The sequence below is a fragment of the Doryrhamphus excisus genome, chromosome 3 (assembly GCF_030265055.1).
Source record: "Doryrhamphus excisus isolate RoL2022-K1 chromosome 3, RoL_Dexc_1.0, whole genome shotgun sequence".
Taxonomy (NCBI): Eukaryota; Metazoa; Chordata; class Actinopteri; order Syngnathiformes; family Syngnathidae; genus Doryrhamphus; species Doryrhamphus excisus.
Genome location: NC_080468.1, coordinates 17,968,365 through 17,987,257, shown reverse-complemented (window position 1 = coordinate 17,987,257; position 18,893 = coordinate 17,968,365). Strand labels below are relative to the sequence as shown.

Sequence of the window (18,893 nt, the reverse complement as noted above, 5' to 3'; positions counted from 1 at the left end):
TGTGACGTCACAGTGCTCTCTGCCGCCCCCTGCTGGCCAAAGCACACAGCACAGCCTTTTCCCCCAATAGTCGTTTAATATCACTTTGAAAAAGTCAGATGAAACAGGCCGTTAGAGCATGCGCGTGTCCGCGGTGGTCACCAAGACCTGCGGACGCCGCACGCTGCCGGAAACGTGAAAAGCGAGACAAGATGGCCTCCAGTGGCTGATGAGAAGCGTTGCTTTTTAAATGGAGAGGTTGAAAACACAGCAGAGGGCGAGGAAGCCGTCAGATGTCAAACACCATACAGGAAGTGATGTCATGACGCTGACCATTACTACTTTTACTTTGAAGGGCGCGATAACGATTCAACTCATTAAATATTCCCCGTGAGACGACGCGTGTCAGCCAGATGAGCAGCATCCTCCAGTGGGCGTGGCCTGTGGCTCATCGTCAACAATCTGTACGCCTCGCCGACTCGTCGCTGCCTGGCTGCCTCCGTTGCCCTTTGACCTCTCGTCAGCCTGAGCCGCCTCCATCATGCCTGTGTGAAGTCACATGACCCGTCAGAAACATAAGTGGCAGTGGCGTGTCTAGACCCGCGCAGCTACTCCGTTTCAAGGCCTGTGTCTGCCGCGTGTAGGACGGTGGAGACCGAGTGGGGTGTTCCTGTCCACGGGGGTCATGTGTTAGATATGCAGACCTCGGCAGGGTTCATCCTAGACCCCCTAGGTACAGCTCTGGGTCTTCTAAGACCAGTGCTTTCCAGCCAATGGCAGACAGCGGTGAGTCCGGAGTGGTGGACATGGTAGAGGTAGCGGTAGAGGAAGAATGGCGGCGAGATGTTTGGTGGTGGAGGTAGATTTTTAAAAGCCCCCCTCGGGTACGGGCGGCAGGACCACTGTGATGTCATCCATGGAGCGGTGAGGAACCGCCCCGGCAGCGACATAAACAGGGAGACCCGTACTAGAACGTGCCAGCAGTGTTTCTTACGTTTACACAGGTCCAAGAAGAGCTCCTCGATGCCTTTGTTGAGCTTGGCCGAGGTCTGGTAGTGCTTGGCCCCCACCGAGGCCGCGTAGCTGCAACGAGCACACCCACGTTCACAAACGCGCTCACGCCGGCGGCCGTGATGTCATCACTCACCTCTCCGCCTCCTCCGTGGACACGTTCCTATCTTTGTCCAGATCGATTTTGTTACCTGCGTGACAGAACAGCACTGACTGTGGCTTCTTCTTCTTCTTCTTCTATATACCGTCTCCATGACAACCCCAACTTACCTACTATACATAGACAAATGTCGTTGCCCAACATCTTCCTCAGTTCTTTCACCCAGCTCTTCACCTGCAAGGACAGCGTGTGGTTAGACGTCGCCTTTGGCCCAAACAGGAAGCAGGTTACCTTCTGGAAAGAGTCGTCGTCTGTGACGTCGTAGACCAGCACCGCTCCATTGGAGTCCCGGTAGTAGATTGGACCCAGCGCGTGGAAGCGCTCCTGACCCGCCGTGTCCTGGACAGGCAAGCGTACAGTTGAGGCACCGCCTCCCAGCTAGGACAGTCATGTGACCCGCCGTGTATATATATTCTAAGACCTGGCCAATCGTAGTGCCAAAATGGCAAATAATCCACGTGATGGGAATGGGAATAGGCAGCATTTTTCCCTGATCTAACTGGATGCTGCTTGCACAATATCACCTTCAGGCACGCCACTTCCTTTCCAAAATATGTACGTTCCTTACGACATCACAACTGCAACAATTGAACTTACTTATGAATGAAAACCTCTTCATATTTTGGCTTTATTCTTGAAAAATGACTGACTGTTGTTTTTGAAGTACTTGTTGTACATGTACTTGAAATGTGAAATGTAACACGTCTCACCCAGATGGCCAGATTGACCCTCTTCCCTGTGATGTTGAGCTTCTTGTTCAGGAAGGACGCCTGCAACACATCAATAGAAATATGATGCAATATTAGCAGGAACACCAAGTCAACAACAACACTCCAGTGGAGGGAGGGGGCACTTGTTCTCACGACTACGACCCCCCCGTGAGGGCGGCTACCGACCATCACACAGCGGACACACCGGTGGACCGAAGCCCGGGTCCGGTTCCGTGCGTCACGGCCCTGCGAAGCCTGCCTTCCCGCCCCGCCCCCACATGCTAAGCCGTACCTGTAGAGTAGTAATGTGTTTGTCGTTGAATTTGTTCTCGCAGTAGCGCAGCACCAAGGACGTCTTGCCCACGCAGCCTTCCCCCAGCAGGACCACCTTGAACGAGAAGTTTCTGCCGCCGCTGCCCGCTGCCGCCATGGCGGCCAGTCGCTGTGTCACAACAAGCTAGCTGCCGATGCTAACGCCCAGCTCCTCACATCGGCACGCCCGCTCTCGGCCGATAAACGAAGGAAAAGCCGTCGACAACCGAGGTGGAACACGAACTCAAGACATGAGGGACGTTCATTTAAAGTCGGTTGATATTGTCGTCGGTCTGACGTGCTGATTTTCGCCCAACTAATGGCGTCGCTTTGAGCTAGCTGCTGTTAGCCGGTTAGCCCCAAACACCGTCTATTCGGAAAGATGCACCACGCGTGACCATGCGCAGAGACGACACGATTTGCCCGGTCGTATGCGGGTTACCGTCGGTGTAAAGAACACGTAGAGTTATCGATAGGTTAATGTAGGCGATCTGGTAAGGTTTGATGTCCCGACGCTGTCGTGCAACAAGCCAACCACTACAGACGGACGGTGTGGTAAAAAAGCAGCAGAGCGCGACGCCTTCTCTGTGTACGATCTGTGCCGTGTCACATGACAGGGGTCTGGCCTTCCTCATAATTTGTCAACAAAAACATCTGAAAGCTGTCACACTTGTGAACAATGAACAATTCCCACCTCGTGACACACAACGTGACGCTTTTCACCGTGACGTCGCCGCCATTGATGCTCGTTTGTTCAAACATTCCCCAGACATGATCATGGGGCTGGTGGCCATCAGCGTGCTAACCCGCATACCCATATGTCATATTGGACACGCGTATGTTGGCATTATACTATACATGCTTATTCTGTTCATACACCGGCTATTATTGGCCATAAACAAGTTCATATAGTATTTATTATAAACAGAAACGGAGTAATATTGAGCATGAACAAGTTCAGATAGTACATACATGTGGTAATGTTATACATAAATATGCTAATATTGAGCAGAAAGATGTTAATATAATACCTGCTAATAGTATTCTTAAATATGCTAATATAGTACATAAACATGGCCATAGTATACTTGAATATGCTAATATAGTACGTAAACATGTAGTAGTGTACTTAAATATGCTAATATAGTACCTAAACATGTAGTCGTATACTTGAATATGCTAATATAGTACATAAACATATAGTAGTATGCTTAAATATGCTAATATAGTACATAAACATGGTCGTAGTATAGTTAAATATGCTAATATAGTACATAAACATGGTCGTAGTGTACTTAAATATGCTAATATAGTACATAAACATGGTAAGAGTGTACTTAAATATGCTAATATAGTACATAAACATGTAGTAGTATACTTAAATATGCTAATATAGTACATAAACATGGTAAGAGTGTTTTTAAATATGCTAATATATACATAAACATGGTCGTAGTATACTTAAATATGCTAATATAGTACATAAACATGGCCGTAGTATACTTAAATATGCTAATATAGTACATAAACATGTAATAGTATACTTAAATATGCTAATATAGTACATAAACATGGTCGTAGTATACTTAAATATGCTAATATAGTACATAAACATGGTGGTAGTATACTTAAATATGCTAATATAGTACCCAAACATGGTAAGAGTGTTTTTAAATATGCTAATATAGTACATAAACATGGTGGTAGTGTACTTAAATATGCTAATATAATACCTAAAGATGGTGGTAGTGTACTTAAATATGCTAATATAGTACATAAACATGGTGGTAGTGTACTTAAATATGCTAATATAATACCTAAAGATGGTGGTAGTGTACTTAAATATGCTAATATAATACCTAAAGATGGTGGTAGTGTACTTAAATATGCTAATATAGTACATAAACATGGTGGTAGTGTACTTAAATATGCTAATATAATACCTAAAGATGGTGGTAGTGTACTTAAATATGCTAATATAATACCTAAAGATGGTGGTAGTGTACTTAAATATGCTAATATAGTACATAAACATGTAGTAGTGTACTTAAATATGCTAATATAGTACATAAACATGGTGGTAGTGTACTTAAATATGCTAATATAATACCTAAAGATGGTGGTAGTGTACTTAAATATGCTAATATAGTACGTAAACATGTAGTAGTGTACTTAAATATGCTAATATAGTACATAAACATGGTGGTAGTGTACTTAAATATGCTAATATAGTACATAACCATGGTCGTAGTATACTTAAATATGCTAATATAGTACATAAACATGGTGGTAGTGTACTTAAATATGCTAATATAATACCTAAAGATGGTGGTAGTGTACTTAAATATGCTAATAAAGTACATAAACAGAAGTAAAGAAAGGCATAGAGCATCTACTCGTCTCCAACATCTAGAAGATTCCTAACTGTGTATCATACAGTACGTGTACATGATACATCATATACTACGTGTATCACCATGATACTGCGTATGGTTGATTGCTAGGACCTTTGACCTTTTGAAAGGTTGTTGACATGGAGGGTGATGTCACACGTAGAGAGAGGGAGAGGGAGGTGTGTAAGACAGCCACTTCCTGTTCCAGGCTCAAAGTCCACTTGACACAAAGGACACACACACACACACACACACACGCACACACACACAGACACACACAGCAGGAGAACCTTGTCGTTGCGTCCACCACCGACTGATCGGAAGCAGAAGAAGGAGCCAGGATCCACATGCGGCGGTCCAGAGACCCACATGGATAGCACCTGAGGTCGGTCAGGAGGAAGAATCCCCCCCGGGACAGCCAGCCGCCCCAAGCAGGCGCGGCCATCTTGGAGCGCTAGGCGGGTGAGTGAGAGGAGGTGTGTTAGCCGGGCCGGTGGCGTTCAGCCAGATGATGGGTGCTCCTCCTCAGCAGGCCATCATGGAGGCTCAGGTGCACGGCGAGAAGGAGGCGCTGCAGGAGTTCTTCGGCGGTGAGAACGGTCCCGCTGTGTTTGAGAAGGTCCCGACAGGGGGCGTGGTTGTCCTGATGAAGGTCATGTGGTCCTACGCAGGTTGGGATGTGAGTCATGTTCTGGAAAGTTCTGTTGCCGTGGATACCAGCATCCTGGAGCGCTACCTGAGCGGCGACTCGGACCCCAACGCTTTGTGAGCAAACCCGGCGACCTCACAGGGCCGACCAGCCTCTGACGTGTCTTCGTCTTCTTCCATCTTCTAGCGTACTTCCTGACTCTCCTCCCGACTCGCAGGCCTGCTCTCCCGAGCAGATCCCAGGTCAGCCGCTAGCTCGCTCCAGCACAACCTGTCTGCTAATGCTAACCTTAGCGTTAGCACGTTTGACCAGGTCAGCTGCTAGCTTGCTAAAACACAACCTGTATGCTAATGCTAACTTTAGTGTTAGCACGTTTGACCAGGTCAGCCGCTAGCTTGTTAAAACACAATTTGTCTTTTAATGCTAATGCTAACCTTAATGTTAGCACGTTTGACCAGGTCAGCCGCTAGCTTGCTAAAACACAACCTGTATGCTAATGCTAACTTTAGTGTTAGCATGTTTGACCAGGTCAGCTGCTAGCTCGCTAAAACACAACCTGTATTGTAATGCTAACTTTAGTGTTAGCATGTTTGACCAGGTCAGCCGCTAGCTCGCTAAAACACATTCGGTCTTTTAATGCTAACTTTAGTGTTAGCATGTTTGACCAGGTCAGCTGCTAGCTTGCTAAAACACAACCTGTATGCTAATGCTAACCTTAGTGTTAGCACGTTTGACCAGGTCAGCTGCTAGCTCGCTAAAACACAACCTGTATGCTAATGCTAACTTTAGTGTTAGCACGTTTTGACCAGGTCAGCTGCTAGCTTGCTAAAACCCAACCTGTATGCTAATGCTAACTTTAGTGTTAGCACGTTTGACCAGGTCAGCCGCAAGCTCGATGAAACGCAATCTGTCTTTTAATGCTAATGCTAACCTTAATGTTAGCATGTTTGACCAGGTCAGCTGCTAGCTCGCTAAAACCCAACCTGTATGCTAATGCTAACCGTAGCATTAGCATGTGTGACATGACTGGCGGAGCAAAGCGGCCTGTGGCACCAAGGCAACTTGCTAACTCCACCCTCTCTGCAGACCCCGCCTACCTCGCGACTGATCCCTCGCTCAGCCAGAATCCCGCCGTGGCCCCGCCCCCGCAGCACTCAGGCGGACCCTTGCTGCACCCGCATCAACATCATCTTCTTTCACCGCAAACGCTCGCCTGCAATATCACCTGGGGGGCTTCTGCCCCGCCCCCAGCCTCGTGTGTGCTAGGCTCCGCCTCCTCACTGCGGACCAGGTGAGTCTGCTTTGATTGGCGGCAACAGGAAGTGGTGTAAGAAGTTTTCCCGTTCAGTTCGCCCGGCAATAAAAGGCGGCGACGACGAAGCGGCTCGCAGGACTCGTCCCCAGGACCGGACACGACGTGCGGCGATGGGGACGCGGCTTCCCGAGGACACGGTCCGAGCGGCTCGCTGACGTGGGAGAACTTCCGCCCAGGCGAGTGGAACGCCACCATGGACGCCAGCTTCCAGACGCTGTGAGTCGCCATTTAGCAGTTGCGGCCGCGCGCCCGGCTGACACGGACTCGCCCGCAGGTGTGCCCCCGCCTTCCTGGTGGACACGGACAAGGGCTTCCACTACTCGCCGGCCGACGACGCTTTCATCTGCCAGAAGAAGAACCACTTCCAGGTCACAGTTCACGTGGGCGTGGCTACAGAGCCTCGCTACGTGCCCACGCCCCGTGGCGTGGAGCAGGTGGACCACTTCCTCATCCGAGTGTTCGGGGTCAAGGTGCGCGGGGGCCTCACATGACCCGATGCTAACGTTAGCGCTAATGGCTAACGCCTCTTCCTTGCAGCTGGAAGCTCCCGAGCGTCACGTGACCATCGAGCAGTCTCAGGCCGACCGCAGCAGGAAACCTCTGCAGCCCGTCAGGTGGGTGAGGCGGCGTGGGCCACGGCGGGCCGGGGGACCGCGCCGTGACCGAGGTTTGATTCCCGCAGGGTGGTGCTGAGCGGCGTGGGGATCAGCAAGGTGACGCTGGGCCGCCTCCACTTCAGCGAGACCACCGCCAACAACATGAGGAAGAAGGGAAGACCCAACCCAGACCAGCGGTGAGTGTTGATGCTCTCAGGTGGGCTAACCGTACCTGTGTGCTAACTGTATGTGTGCTAACCGTACCTGTGGGCTAACTGTATGTGTGCTAACCCTACCTGTGTGCTAACTGTATGTGTGCTAACCGTACCTGTGTGCTAACCGTACCTGTGTGCTAACCGTACCTGTGTGCTAACTGTATGTGTGCTAACCGTACCCGTGGGCTAACCGTACCGGTGGGCTAACCGTACCTGTGTGCTAACTGTATGTGTGCTAACCGTACCCGTGGGCTAACCGTACCGGTGGGCTAACCGTACCTGTGGGCTAACCGTACCTGTGGGCTAACCGTACCTGTGTGCTAACCGTACCCGTGTGCTAACCGTACCTGTGTGCTAACCGTGTACGTGTGCTAACCGTACCTGTGTGCTAACCGTACCTGTGTGCTAACCGTACCTGTGTGCTAACCGTGTACGTGTGCCAACCGTGTAGGGGTGCTAACCGTGTATGTGTGCTAACCGTACCTGTGTGCTAACCGTGTATGTGTGCTAACCGTGTATGTGTGCTAACCGTGTATGTGTGCTAACTGTATGTGTGCTAACCGTGTAGGGGTGCTAACCGTACCTGTGTGCTAACCGTGTATGTGTGCTAACCATGTATGTTTGTGTTAACCGTGTATGTGTGCTAACCGTGTATGTGTGCTAACCGTGTATGTGTGCTAACTGTTATGTGCTAACCTTACGTATATGCTAACCGTGCATGTCTGCTAACTGTACGTGTGTGCTAACCGTGTATGTGTGCTAACTGTACATGTGTGCTAACCGTGTATGTGTGCTAACTATGTGTGCTAACCGTGTATGTGTGCTAACCGTGTATGTGTGCATCTCCCAACTGCGTACAATAATCGTGTGCGTGCTAACTGCGTGTGCGTGCTAACTGCGTGTGCGTGCTAACTGCGTGTGCGTGCTAACTGCGGGCACGCAGGTATTTTCAGCTGGTGGTCGGCTTGTACGCCGCCATCAGAGAGGAGGACGAGGAGAAGCCCTTCCTCATGGCCGCCCTGGCATCAGAGAAACTCATCGTTAGGGTAAGCGCCCACGCCGCCACGTGCACCACGTGCACCACGTGCACCACGTGCACCACGTGCACCACGTGCACCACGTGCCACTGGGGTCCAACTCACACACGCGCACGCAGGCATCCAACCCAGGTCAGTTTGAGACCGACGGCGACGCCTTGTGGCAACGCGGGGCGGCGCAGGACGGCGTGGTCTGTCACGGCCGCGTGGGCATCAACACGGACGCCCCAGAGGAGGCGCTGGTCGTCTGCGGCAACGCTACGGTGACGGGCAGCCTCATGCGGCCGTCGGACCGGCGGGCCAAGGAGAACATCCAGGAGGTGGGACGGGAAGCCAGCGGGTGGCGAGGTCAGCTGACCCCAGAGAACGTGTGCTCGGCAGGTGGACCCGCAGAAGCAGCTGAGGACCATCACGCAGATGAGACTGGTGGAGTTCGACTACAAGCCTCAGTTCGCCGCCAGCATGGGGATAGACCACACCCACCAGACAGGTGAGGCCCGCCCCCCCGCGTGCACGCCGAGTCGGAGGACGGGGTGACGTCCGCTCTTTCAGGTCTCCTCGCTCAGGAGCTGAAGGAGCTCCTGCCGGACGCCGTCAAGGAGGTGGGGGAGGTGACGTGCGGCGACGGCCAGAAGATCGCCAACTTCCTGGTGGTGGACAAGGTACGTGCCGACCCCGCCCTCTCGCCGGCACCGCCGCTCATCCTCTTCCTCCCGCAGGAGCAGATCTTCATGGAGAACGTGGGCGCCGTGCAGCAGCTTTCCAAAATGGCCGACAGCCTGGAGAGCCGCGTCACCGAGTTGGAGGTGTGGAAGCGACGCCTCGCCAAGCTCAAGAGCCTGACGGGAAGCCTGCGCTCCACCAGGTAGCTCCTCCTCCTCCTCCTCCGCCTCCTTCAGAATAAAAGCTGTGATGCTTCCTGTCAGCACCGCGTCCGGGCAGGGAAGCGTCGCGTCCACCTCGCACGCTTTGGACACGCCCACAAAAGCGCCGGGTGCACGTGGCGGCCATTGTGCCCCGCACAGAACCTTCCAGGCGTGCATCTGCACGCTGGGCATCGCTGTGGCCGTCTGGTGAGCTATGACATCACTTCCTGTTTGCCATCGTCCCAACTGTAACCTCCTGTGTGTGTAGCCTCGTCACCGTGGGCGCCCTCTACCTGCTCAGCCAATCACAGCACAGCAACATGTCTGCCGGCAACAGGTGGCTGCATTGTGTGTGTGTGTGGTGGGCGGGGCCTGAGTGGTAGTGACATGTTGTTTGTTTACAGTAACAGCAGCCTACTTCCTGTGCAGACCACGCCCACCAGCTCAGGTACAACAGCTCATGGAATCAAACTTTTTTTCTTTTTTTAAATTATTAATACATCGTAATTAAATCTAACTTTGGAATGACTTTTATTCAACTGAAAAAATACTACTTGAAAAATGTAAACATTACGTGTAATAAAAAACTAATTACGATTATTTTAAATGTTAAAAAAATCCTTTAAATGTAAAAAAATATTTGGAAAATTACATTTATATATTAGTTTCATTTTTTTATTCAAAAAATAAAATAGAAAATACTTTTTAATTTGAAAAACAGAATTTAAAAATAAAAATATTAATTAGATTTAATGAACAAAAATGTAAAAATAAATATTTGATCAAAGAAATAAAAATACAATTCCAATTTTTTTTCTTTTATTAAAATTTAACAAATTAAAAAAATATTTTTCATAAAAAATGACAAAAATGTGAAAACGTTTTTCATTTCCTCTTGTGTAGAAAATAAAAACATTTCAACTATTTCAAAATAAAACACTTAAATAGTTTAATGAATGAAAAATACAATTGTTCTGACTTATTAAAAATTCTTTACTCTGCCTGTTAATAAGCTCCACCCACCGCCCCCACCGGCACCCCCGCGTCGTGGCCCCCCGACGTGCACTTCTGCGACCTGCTCTACTGCAACACGGTGTACTGCTGCCCCTCGCCACCGGGGGGGCGCTGTGACGCCAACCTCAGCTCCAGCCAATCGGACGCGGCCGACGACTTTTTCCAGAAGTTTCTCAGCGCCAAAGACTGTAAGTGCTTTAAAATGGTTGACCAGGAACGCCACCTCACCAGGACGCCCTCACCGTGTGCACCAGGGACCAACACCAGCATGACGTCTTTCATGATCAAAGAGAACCAGCAGGTGATTGACAGGCGCTACTGCGTGAGAGACGAGTGCGGGTAAGTGTGACCCCCCCCCCAAAAAAAGCACGTTGTCCGCCTCCACCCTTGAGGCTCGTCCCCCTTCAGACCCGACAGGTTCGTGTTCCAGGTCCCCATCAGCCCGTTTGTGCCCACCAACATGCGAGTGACGCTCCTCATGAAGTGAGCAGCTAGCTTAGCTTCCACGCCTTGGCGGCGACCTGACCTTGACCTGACCTTGACCTGACCTCGTCTGCTTTGGACAGTTCCACGCAGCTGCTGGTCGTCCACCTGTGCGCCTTCCAGGAGTCGTCCGCGTGCACCGGCGTGCACGACAGAAACCACGCCGGCGCCGGCGGCAGATACCCGTCCAACACTCAGGTCGGAACCAGAACCAGAACCAGAACCATGGCTCCCTCTGGTGGCTGCTGTTGTTATCACTGCCCAATCAATGTGTGTGTGTGTGTGTGCGTGCGTGTGCACGTGCGTGCGAGCAGGGGGAGCATCAATGGCCGCTGCACGTCGCTCCTCTTCATCACGGCTCCTATCACTTTCGCTCCACGGTGGCCGTAAGACGCACGTTTCCTGTCCTCCTTATTCCCTGACCGTGACGTCACGTGACCAGGGTCTCGTCTGGCCTGCAGGGTCAAGCCGACTGCAGTACGGACCACCGCCTCGGGGGGGCGCTCTTCACCGACTACCACTTCTACTTCCACCGACGCTGCCCCGCCGGCGTGTAAAAGATGTCATGGCTGATGTGTTCGTATTAAAAGACTACATCCAGCGTTGGTGTCGTCTCGTGGGGGGCGGCGTTCCGGGTCACGGCAGGACGTCTCTCAGGACGGACGGGTGGACGCCGGCCACCTGCAGGCTCTGCTCCAGTCTGCTCAGGGTGGCGCCCTTGCCCTGGGCCCGTCGCCATAGCAGCAGGGCGGCCAGCGCGGCGTCGCGACAGCTGAGGGCGTGGTCCGCCCGGCAGCGAAACAAGGCGGCGGCCGACACGCCCAGGTCCATCAGCACCGCCTCCCACTCGCCGCCCAGAAGAGACGCCAGCCGGGACAGCTCACGGTCCGAAGGAACTTTCTCTCCGAGCGAAGGGGGAAGACGCCGGACGTCTGAGGGCGGAAAATATCACACCACTCAAATAAAATGGCCGTCCGCTGAAACCGGTGGAAACAGCCACTGTTTACTGATGACCGCTCGCCAGCCAATCGCAGGCAAGAACAAACATCTTCATTTTTTAATTAAATATATATTTTATTACACACTTCAATTACAAAACAGTATAAAACAGTATAAGTTGCAGACACCGGTGATTTAGAGTGACAGCGGGGACGGCCAACCACACGAGAGCAAATAATCAGCTGAGCCAATCGATGAGCTCGTGGGCGGTCTACCGAGAAACGTCCCTTTTCCGCTCGGTCCTAGTGCTTGACGTGTTTCCTTTCAACATGGCGCCACGTTGGTTTAGTCGTAAAAAAAAACTACTGGGGACCACAGCTGCCTTTTGGAGAACTGCACGGTACACGTCCCCATGTCCTATTGCTACATTAAACGAGGTCTATAAGCCAGTACAGGAATGTCGTACCTTCGGGTCCATCGGGCGGCGATGTCTCGTCCTGACTTGTCCTCCCGGCTCCACTTTCAGTTCGGACTCGCAGGTCCTGGAGCAGCCGGTCTCGGAGCCAGCTGAATTCGAAGTCCAGAGCTTGTAGGAAGCAGTGGAAAGCTCGCGGGCCGCGGTTCGGCAAAATGTCCAGCAGCTTGAGACTTCTCTTCCGGTCTGTGCTTTGAGACTGGACTTCTTCTATCTGTGCCCCCGTTAAAATGTCCTCCTGGTACAAGAACGGAATGATGGTGTCGCTGACAAGCAGCTCCTCGCACAGGACTAGCCTGTGTTTCCTCAGCAGGTCTTTGTGATGCGGATCCATGTACCAGGCTCCGGTTCTTCAGCAGGTCTTTCCGTGTGAAACGGAACACAGCCACCGCTGCGCAATGTTATTGTGTCGTAGCGGAAACTAGGGGGCGGAACTAATGGCACTTCCTGGTCCGAATATTAGCGTGTTAGCTTCACTGGATGATTTAGTAACGTGTTATAGTTTTTAATGTTGTGTATGTACGTATATGACACAAATAAACCTTTGGTGAGGGAGATTAGCATTCATATACCGCGTGAAACGGAGCAGCCAGCGCTACTCAATGTTATTGTGTCGTAGCAGAAACTAGGAGGCGGAACCAATGACACTTCCTGGTCCGAACATGAGAATGTAGCTTCATTGGATGTTTTAGGAAGGTGTTGTATGTTTACGTTTTTATTGTCATTATTATCATCATTATCATTAGAGATCATCATCATAATCATCATCATGTGTAGCAAAAGAAAGTCACGTGACGGCTCCAATACGGCGGCGCACAGGAAGTGAGGCACTTGAAAACAAGAGGAAATAGCTTGAGAATAGAACCCTGAGTCGGAATTTCATTCTTGTAATCATCACACAAACAATATTCATGTTGTTTCTGATCAACGAAGGCAACAGCATTCAGAATACAGCAACTTAAAAGGAATACCAGTTTTGATATTGTCAAATATTGACGTAGGTTTCATTTGTGGGACTCTGTACATTGCAACAATACAGGAAAGAGTAAATGAAGCATTCTTTCAGAGTAAAAGCGGAGGATGGAGGTCAGATGGGTGGCTCGGGGAGGGGGCGTGGTCAAGCCGTGGAGGCGTTCTCCTTGCCGATCTGACAGTAGAGGATCATGGAGAACACCATGCCAGCAATCTGCAAGCACGTGGCTTTTATTCTTTTGACATTCTTTCCCTCCAAATGTCTTATTTATGACATAACACCATCATATATAAGACAAAATGTCTTATTTATGACATAACCCATCATCATATATAAGACAAAATGTCTTATTTACGACATAACCCATCATCATATATAAGACAAAATGTCTTATTTACGACATAACCCATCATCATATATAAGACAAAATGTCTTATTTACGACATAACACATCATATATAAGACAAAATGTCTTATTTATGACATAACCCATCATCATATATAAGACAAAATGTCTTATTTACGACATAACCCATCATCATATATAAGACAAAATGTCTTATTTACGACATAACACATCATATATAAGACAAAATGTCTTATTTATGACATAACCCATCATCATATATAAGACAAAATGTCTTATGACATAACACATCATCATATATAAGACAAAATGTCTTATGACATAACACATCATCATATATAAGACAAGATGTCTTATTTATGAAATAAGAGATTTAAATAATAATCATCTCACCACTGACACAATTCATCAAATAACAGTATTTTCTATGACTAAATTATTAGGATAACTGTTATTTTCTCAATGATTTAATAACTTCATATTTTTAAAAACAGAATATTTAACACTCCTAAAAATAATAATGCATTTTTACTATTTTAATTTTGCTTTTTAAAATTAAAATCTTATCCATTTAATTTAGTGCTTATTAAAATGATACGATATTGCATCCATTTTAATAACATGAAATTATAATAACAAAATACACTTATTATATCGTGTTTGTGTTGTTAATCTAACCAAATAAGAAATCATGTTTGATTTTCCAAGTTGAATAATAAAACACTAATATTTGATCGTAAGGAGATCAAAGTGTGTGTGCAAAGTGTGCTAAGTGTGCTAAGTGTGCTAAGTGTGCTAAGTGTGCTAAGTGTGCTAAGTGTGCGTTCTGACCAGCAGGATGGCGATGGCGAAGGCGATCCCGATCACCACCTCCATGTTCTTCTCCAGCAGGCGGACAATCTGGCTGGAGCACGACTGCGGGGCGACATTGCATCGGCGTTCAGGTGCTGGTCGTCATGGCGACAGACGTGCGCATGTGTCTCACCGTGCTGTACACGCCGCTGGCGTCGCAGTCGGGCCCCGGGGTTGCGCAGCGACACGAGGCGGGAACGACGTCCCAGTCGGACGCTCCGTTCACGAGGCCGCAACATTTGAGCTGGCAGAGGAAAGATGGCGGTTTTCGTGCGTGTGCGTGTGCCAAACAGGAAGTGGACCGCTTACCTCCTCCTGCAGCTTCTCCAGGTCCATCCTCACGTTCTCCGGCTGGCTGGAGAGCGGCAGGAACTTCTGCAGACGCTCCTTCACCCAGTCCTTCACCTGCAACACAGCACCTCAGCTTGCGTCCACCAATCAGCCCGCCCCCCTGGCCTTTTTACCTTGCTCTCGCCCACGGCGCCCAGGATGCCCGCCGCCAGCAGGAGGATGAAGATGAGGAGGAGGCTGGCGAAGAACTAGAAGACAGAAGGGGGACAGGACAGGACAGGAAGTTGTGGCGCTCGCGTCACGTCAAGCTGTTGGGATTGTCCTGACCAGGATGAGCAGGCAGCGGTTCTCCTTGATGGCGCCGCAGCATCCCAGGAAGCCCAGCACCATGATGATGACGCCCACGGCGATCAGCAGGTCCACGCCGGGAAGAGACTCGTCTGTGATCTGCTCGTGAGGAAGGAGGAGACGTCAGAGCGCCGCCCGGAAGTGGAGCGGCCGGACAAAGATGGCGGCGCCTCTCACCACATTGCCGTTCTTGCTGACTTTCAGGTAGATGGACACGCCCAGGATGATGCAACCGCTCAGCTGCAAGCGACAACAAGAAGACTCAGGCGGCGCTCGACAAACCAGACTGACCGCTTGCTTGGCTCGGGAACGCTTTCATCTCGCCGTCCTGCCGGCGGGCGAGCTCACCTTCAATTATTCAGCAGCCAATCAGCCGCGGCTAATCAGCTCCATTTCATTGGGACGTGTTTCCATGGAGACACACGCTCCACTTCTTATGACTCACTCCACTTCTTATGACTCACTCCACTTCTTATGACTCACTCCACTCAATCGGGTTTTCCATTCACTCCTCACAAAGCGCACAAAGTACCCGTGAGTCAGTGAAGCTGGTCGACTACCCGTGAGTCAATGAAGCTGGTCGAGTACCCGTGAGTCAGTGAAGCTGAGTGAGTCAAACAGGTGAGTACCCGTGAGTCAGTGAAACTGGTGAGTACCTGTGAGTCAGTGAAACTGGTGAGTACCCGTGAGTCAGTGAAACTTGTCAAGTACCGGTGAGTCAGTGAAACCGGTCGAGTACCCGTGAGTCAGTATACCGGAATCTTAGTCAAATACCCATGAATGGGTTCAAGTCAAGCGAGTCAGTGAAACTGGTCGAGTACCCGTGAGTCAGTGAAGCTGGTCGAGTACCCGTGAGTCAGTGAAACTCGTCAAGTACCAGTGAGTCAGTGAAACCGGTCGAGTACCCGTGAGTCAGTGAAACCGGTCGAGTACCCGTGAGTCAGTAAACAGGAATCTTGGTCAAATACCCATGAATGGGTTCAGGTCAAGCGAGTCAGTGAAACCGGTCGAGTACCCGTGAGTTCATAGAGGGGAGTTCCCGTGAGTGGTGCTTTGAAGGGAAGCTAGCAGCGCTAACAGACGCCACACACGGCGTTCAAGCAGACTGTTTGCATAATTTGATGTAGACGTCGAGCCAGCCAGCAACGTGTGCGGACATGTTTGTTACCGCATCGTGGAACTCAATCCTCCTCACGCTGGTCATCACGCGTGGAAGATCAGTCACTAGAAAAATGAGGAAGTGCTCACCAACTGACCAGAGTGGGGGGTGGGGGGGGGGGGCATACAGGTGCGGTGGTCACACCCTGAAACCAAGCAGGTGTGTGTGTGTGTGTGTGTGTGTGTGTGTGTGTGTGTGTGTGTGTGAATAGCAGACCATGAGGTGTCTAAGCTATGCTAATAGCCGTAGAGCATATCGAGTAAAGATGAGGAGCTAGCAACACAACACAACAACATAAACACAAACACACCAAAACACCAAGTGGGCCTTTCAAAGTGTTAACAAGTCACTAAACTCACCCAGAAGAGAAGGTTGAAGAAGAAGAGAAGGTATTTGATGCATTTGTTGACCGCCATGGCTGGTTCCTCTGCCTTTGTCAAGGTGTTGCCTTGGTCTTCACAGCAGCCTGCTCGACCAGTTTGAACAGGCCACGCCCCCTGGCTCCCGTAGCCCCGCCCGAGCTTGCCTCCTCCTCCTTCTCGTCCTCGTGCGGTTTATACCAAGCGCCAGCAGGGGGGGCAGCATCACCATCACGCACTTCCTGTCCTCATCCTCTCCACCAGACACGAGAGGGGCGGGGTGACGCGGCGCAGCATCATCATCATCATCATCACCACCATCATCATCATCTCCTTCGTCTCCCTCTCGCCGACACCGACCTCCTGCTCGTCCGCGGGCCCGAGCCATGGACGGCCGAGCCCGGCCCGGAAGCTCGGAACCACACCGCGTGAGGTGCGCGTGCTCGTGAGGCGAGTGACGATGAGGTTGATGAAGATGCGGGGCTAAGAGGAGACAAAGAGAGAGAGCGAGAGAGAGGGAGAGAGAGAGAGAGAGAGAGAGAGAGAGAGGGGCGCCATTGTCTGCAGAGGTTCTGGTGAACATCTCAATCATGTCGGTGTCTGGCCTGCTGCTCCTCGCGGCCCAGCTGCTCGGTTCGGCCCAGGTAAGATGACGTCACGCGGTGAAGATGCGAACACAAGGTTGCGCGTGTTTAGCTCAGTCGTGCGTCAACGTCGCCGGTCGCGACGCGCGCCCGGAGGCGTGCGCGGGCACGCGCACAGGTGCACCTCCATGTTGTCAGGCAGTGAAGAAAATGTTGTTGGTTTTAATAACAACATCGCTTATTACCTTTCTACTCTCTTGATCGGCAGTTAGCATCTGCTAGCTGGAGCATGAGAATGTTAGCATCACAACTTTAGCATTCCAATCTCAGCATTGCATGTTAGCATTACGACGTCAGCATTATGATGTTACCATGACAATGTTAGCATTGCAACGTTAGCATTCCAATCTCAGCATTACATTGTTAGCATAGCATTGCAATGTCGCAGAAACAATGATGGCATCACAACTTTAGCGTTCTAATCTCAGCATTCCAATGTATTATATGTTTAGCATTGCAATGTTAGCATTTCAATAGTCACGTCACAATGTTGGCATCACAGTGTTAGCATTTCGGTGTCGACATTACATGCTTAGCATCACAACATTAGCATTATATTGATGGCATTACAGTGTTAGGCCTTCACTTTTAGCATGATAATGTTAGCGTTATACTCTTAGCATCACAATGTTAGCATCACTGTGTTAGCATTGCAATGTTAACATCACCGTGTTAGCATTTCAATCCAAGCATTCTATTTTTAGCATTGGCATCACCGGGTTAGCATTTCAATCCTAGCATTATATTTTTAGCATTGCAATGTTGGCATCACCGTGTTAGCATTTCAATCCTAGCATTATATTTTTAGCATTGCAATGTTAGCATTATGTTGTTGGCATCCCAATGTTAGCAATCATAGCATCAGCACGTTAGCGTTGTAATGTTAGCAGTACAGTGTTAGCATGAGCAGCTAACGCTAAGCCCGTTGCCGCCATTGTAGACATTTTTGGTCATGTGACATGAGCTGGAATGGTATGAATAATAATGGCGTCTGTGTCAGGCCGCCCTGGTTGAGAGAATGACGTTAATTCCACCACGTGAGCTCATTAAGGCGCTAAGGTCTTGCGGGGCCGACTCGTTAAGAAAGTTGGAGTGGGGAGGCTAGCATTAGCATTCTGTGGCTGTGCTCTCGGTGTCCATGGCGACATCTGACACACATAATGAGCATCTCCTTTCATCTGTGTTACCATGGCAACACAGGCACAGCCCTCCCTGCCCCCGGCTCCGAGGCATCGGCGTCCGTGTTTTGTCTCGTGAATGTGTGCCGGCTTAAACCTCTGACCCTTGCAGGATTTTTCAGTTTTTTATCCTGTTTTGATGGGACTGACCCGCTTGGAAGACCAGCAAGCATGTGACAGGAAGAGGCGGGACGGGAGATCTAGGTCACGTCATGTGACGGGCGAGCTGAAGACACTAAACAAAGAAGAAATTGAGCAGCGTGTCATGTGATTGCGACTAATCAGCCCCCAGGGAAGCTCGAGTGCTGACAGCAGCTATGGCGCCTTTAAGGACGCTAAATAAAGTGGGAAATCTGCATATTTACCAGCATATTTTTCCGGAAAAAAAGACCAAAAATAAGCGGGTGCACAGGGTTGTGAACGTGTGAACATCCGCTGTATCTGATGACTCTCCGTCTTGGAGGTGTCGTCATGGCGACCACCGCTATCATTTCCTGTCGGAGCTTGAGGCGGAAGGTGTCGCCTTTAATAAAAGGAACCCGCGATAGCATCAGCTGGACCCCCGCTG

At 50.0% G+C, this 18,893-nt stretch overlaps 5 protein-coding genes across 9 annotated transcripts in view; 2 read left to right on the top strand and 3 right to left on the bottom strand.

Moving 5' to 3' along the window:
• Window positions 1–294: 294 nt before the first annotated feature.
• Window positions 295–2,755, bottom strand: rab21 (RAB21, member RAS oncogene family). Its single transcript, XM_058067495.1, has 7 exons — window positions 2,153–2,755; window positions 1,861–1,920; window positions 1,382–1,489; window positions 1,261–1,324; window positions 1,127–1,181; window positions 974–1,062; window positions 295–524 (listed from the first exon to the last, which is right to left on the bottom strand). Exons 1-7 carry the CDS (start codon window positions 2,288–2,290, stop codon window positions 385–387), a joined length of 654 nt encoding a protein of 217 aa, XP_057923478.1. The 5' UTR covers window positions 2,291–2,755; the 3' UTR covers window positions 295–384.
• On the top strand, window positions 1,939–11,359 carry LOC131125671 (myelin regulatory factor-like protein). 5 transcript variants are annotated; one of them, XM_058067427.1, is made up of 23 exons: window positions 1,947–5,027; window positions 5,095–5,155; window positions 5,237–5,330; window positions 5,401–5,456; window positions 6,301–6,505; window positions 6,563–6,745; window positions 6,804–6,999; window positions 7,067–7,143; window positions 7,212–7,322; window positions 8,284–8,386; window positions 8,497–8,697; window positions 8,759–8,867; window positions 8,930–9,039; window positions 9,097–9,242; window positions 9,304–9,450; window positions 9,512–9,580; window positions 9,648–9,691; window positions 10,257–10,445; window positions 10,512–10,596; window positions 10,666–10,740; window positions 10,824–10,938; window positions 11,055–11,126; window positions 11,202–11,359. In XM_058067427.1, exons 2-23 carry the CDS (start codon window positions 5,104–5,106, stop codon window positions 11,295–11,297), a joined length of 2,535 nt encoding a protein of 844 aa, XP_057923410.1. In that variant the 5' UTR covers window positions 1,947–5,027; window positions 5,095–5,103; the 3' UTR covers window positions 11,298–11,359. The 5 variants fall into 5 exon arrangements, with proteins under 5 accessions (XP_057923407.1, XP_057923406.1, XP_057923408.1 ...); XM_058067425.1 differs by having other exon boundaries at window positions 1,942–5,027; window positions 10,824–11,126; XM_058067426.1 differs by having other exon boundaries at window positions 1,943–5,027; window positions 10,257–10,596.
• cradd (CASP2 and RIPK1 domain containing adaptor with death domain) lies at window positions 10,095–12,621 on the bottom strand. The gene is made up of 2 exons (XM_058067496.1): window positions 12,146–12,621; window positions 10,095–11,672 (listed from the first exon to the last, which is right to left on the bottom strand). The coding sequence occupies exons 1-2, from the start codon at window positions 12,486–12,488 to the stop codon at window positions 11,377–11,379; spliced, it is 639 nt and encodes a 212-aa protein (XP_057923479.1). The 5' UTR covers window positions 12,489–12,621; the 3' UTR covers window positions 10,095–11,376.
• Window positions 12,622–12,853: 232 nt separating this feature from the next.
• Window positions 12,854–16,843, bottom strand: LOC131125696 (tetraspanin-8-like). The gene is made up of 8 exons (XM_058067494.1): window positions 16,504–16,843; window positions 15,163–15,225; window positions 14,965–15,084; window positions 14,811–14,885; window positions 14,656–14,751; window positions 14,480–14,590; window positions 14,326–14,409; window positions 12,854–13,340 (listed from the first exon to the last, which is right to left on the bottom strand). The coding sequence occupies exons 1-8, from the start codon at window positions 16,558–16,560 to the stop codon at window positions 13,272–13,274; spliced, it is 675 nt and encodes a 224-aa protein (XP_057923477.1). The 5' UTR covers window positions 16,561–16,843; the 3' UTR covers window positions 12,854–13,271.
• The window catches only part of ptpro (protein tyrosine phosphatase receptor type O), a 13,798-nt gene continuing 11,660 nt past the window's right edge, over window positions 16,756–18,893 (top strand). Inside the window, exon 1 of the mRNA XM_058067420.1 lies at window positions 16,756–17,147. Coding sequence (XP_057923403.1) covers window positions 17,094–17,147 — 54 coding nt within the window. The 5' untranslated portion in view covers window positions 16,756–17,093. The remainder of the gene's footprint in view (window positions 17,148–18,893) is intronic.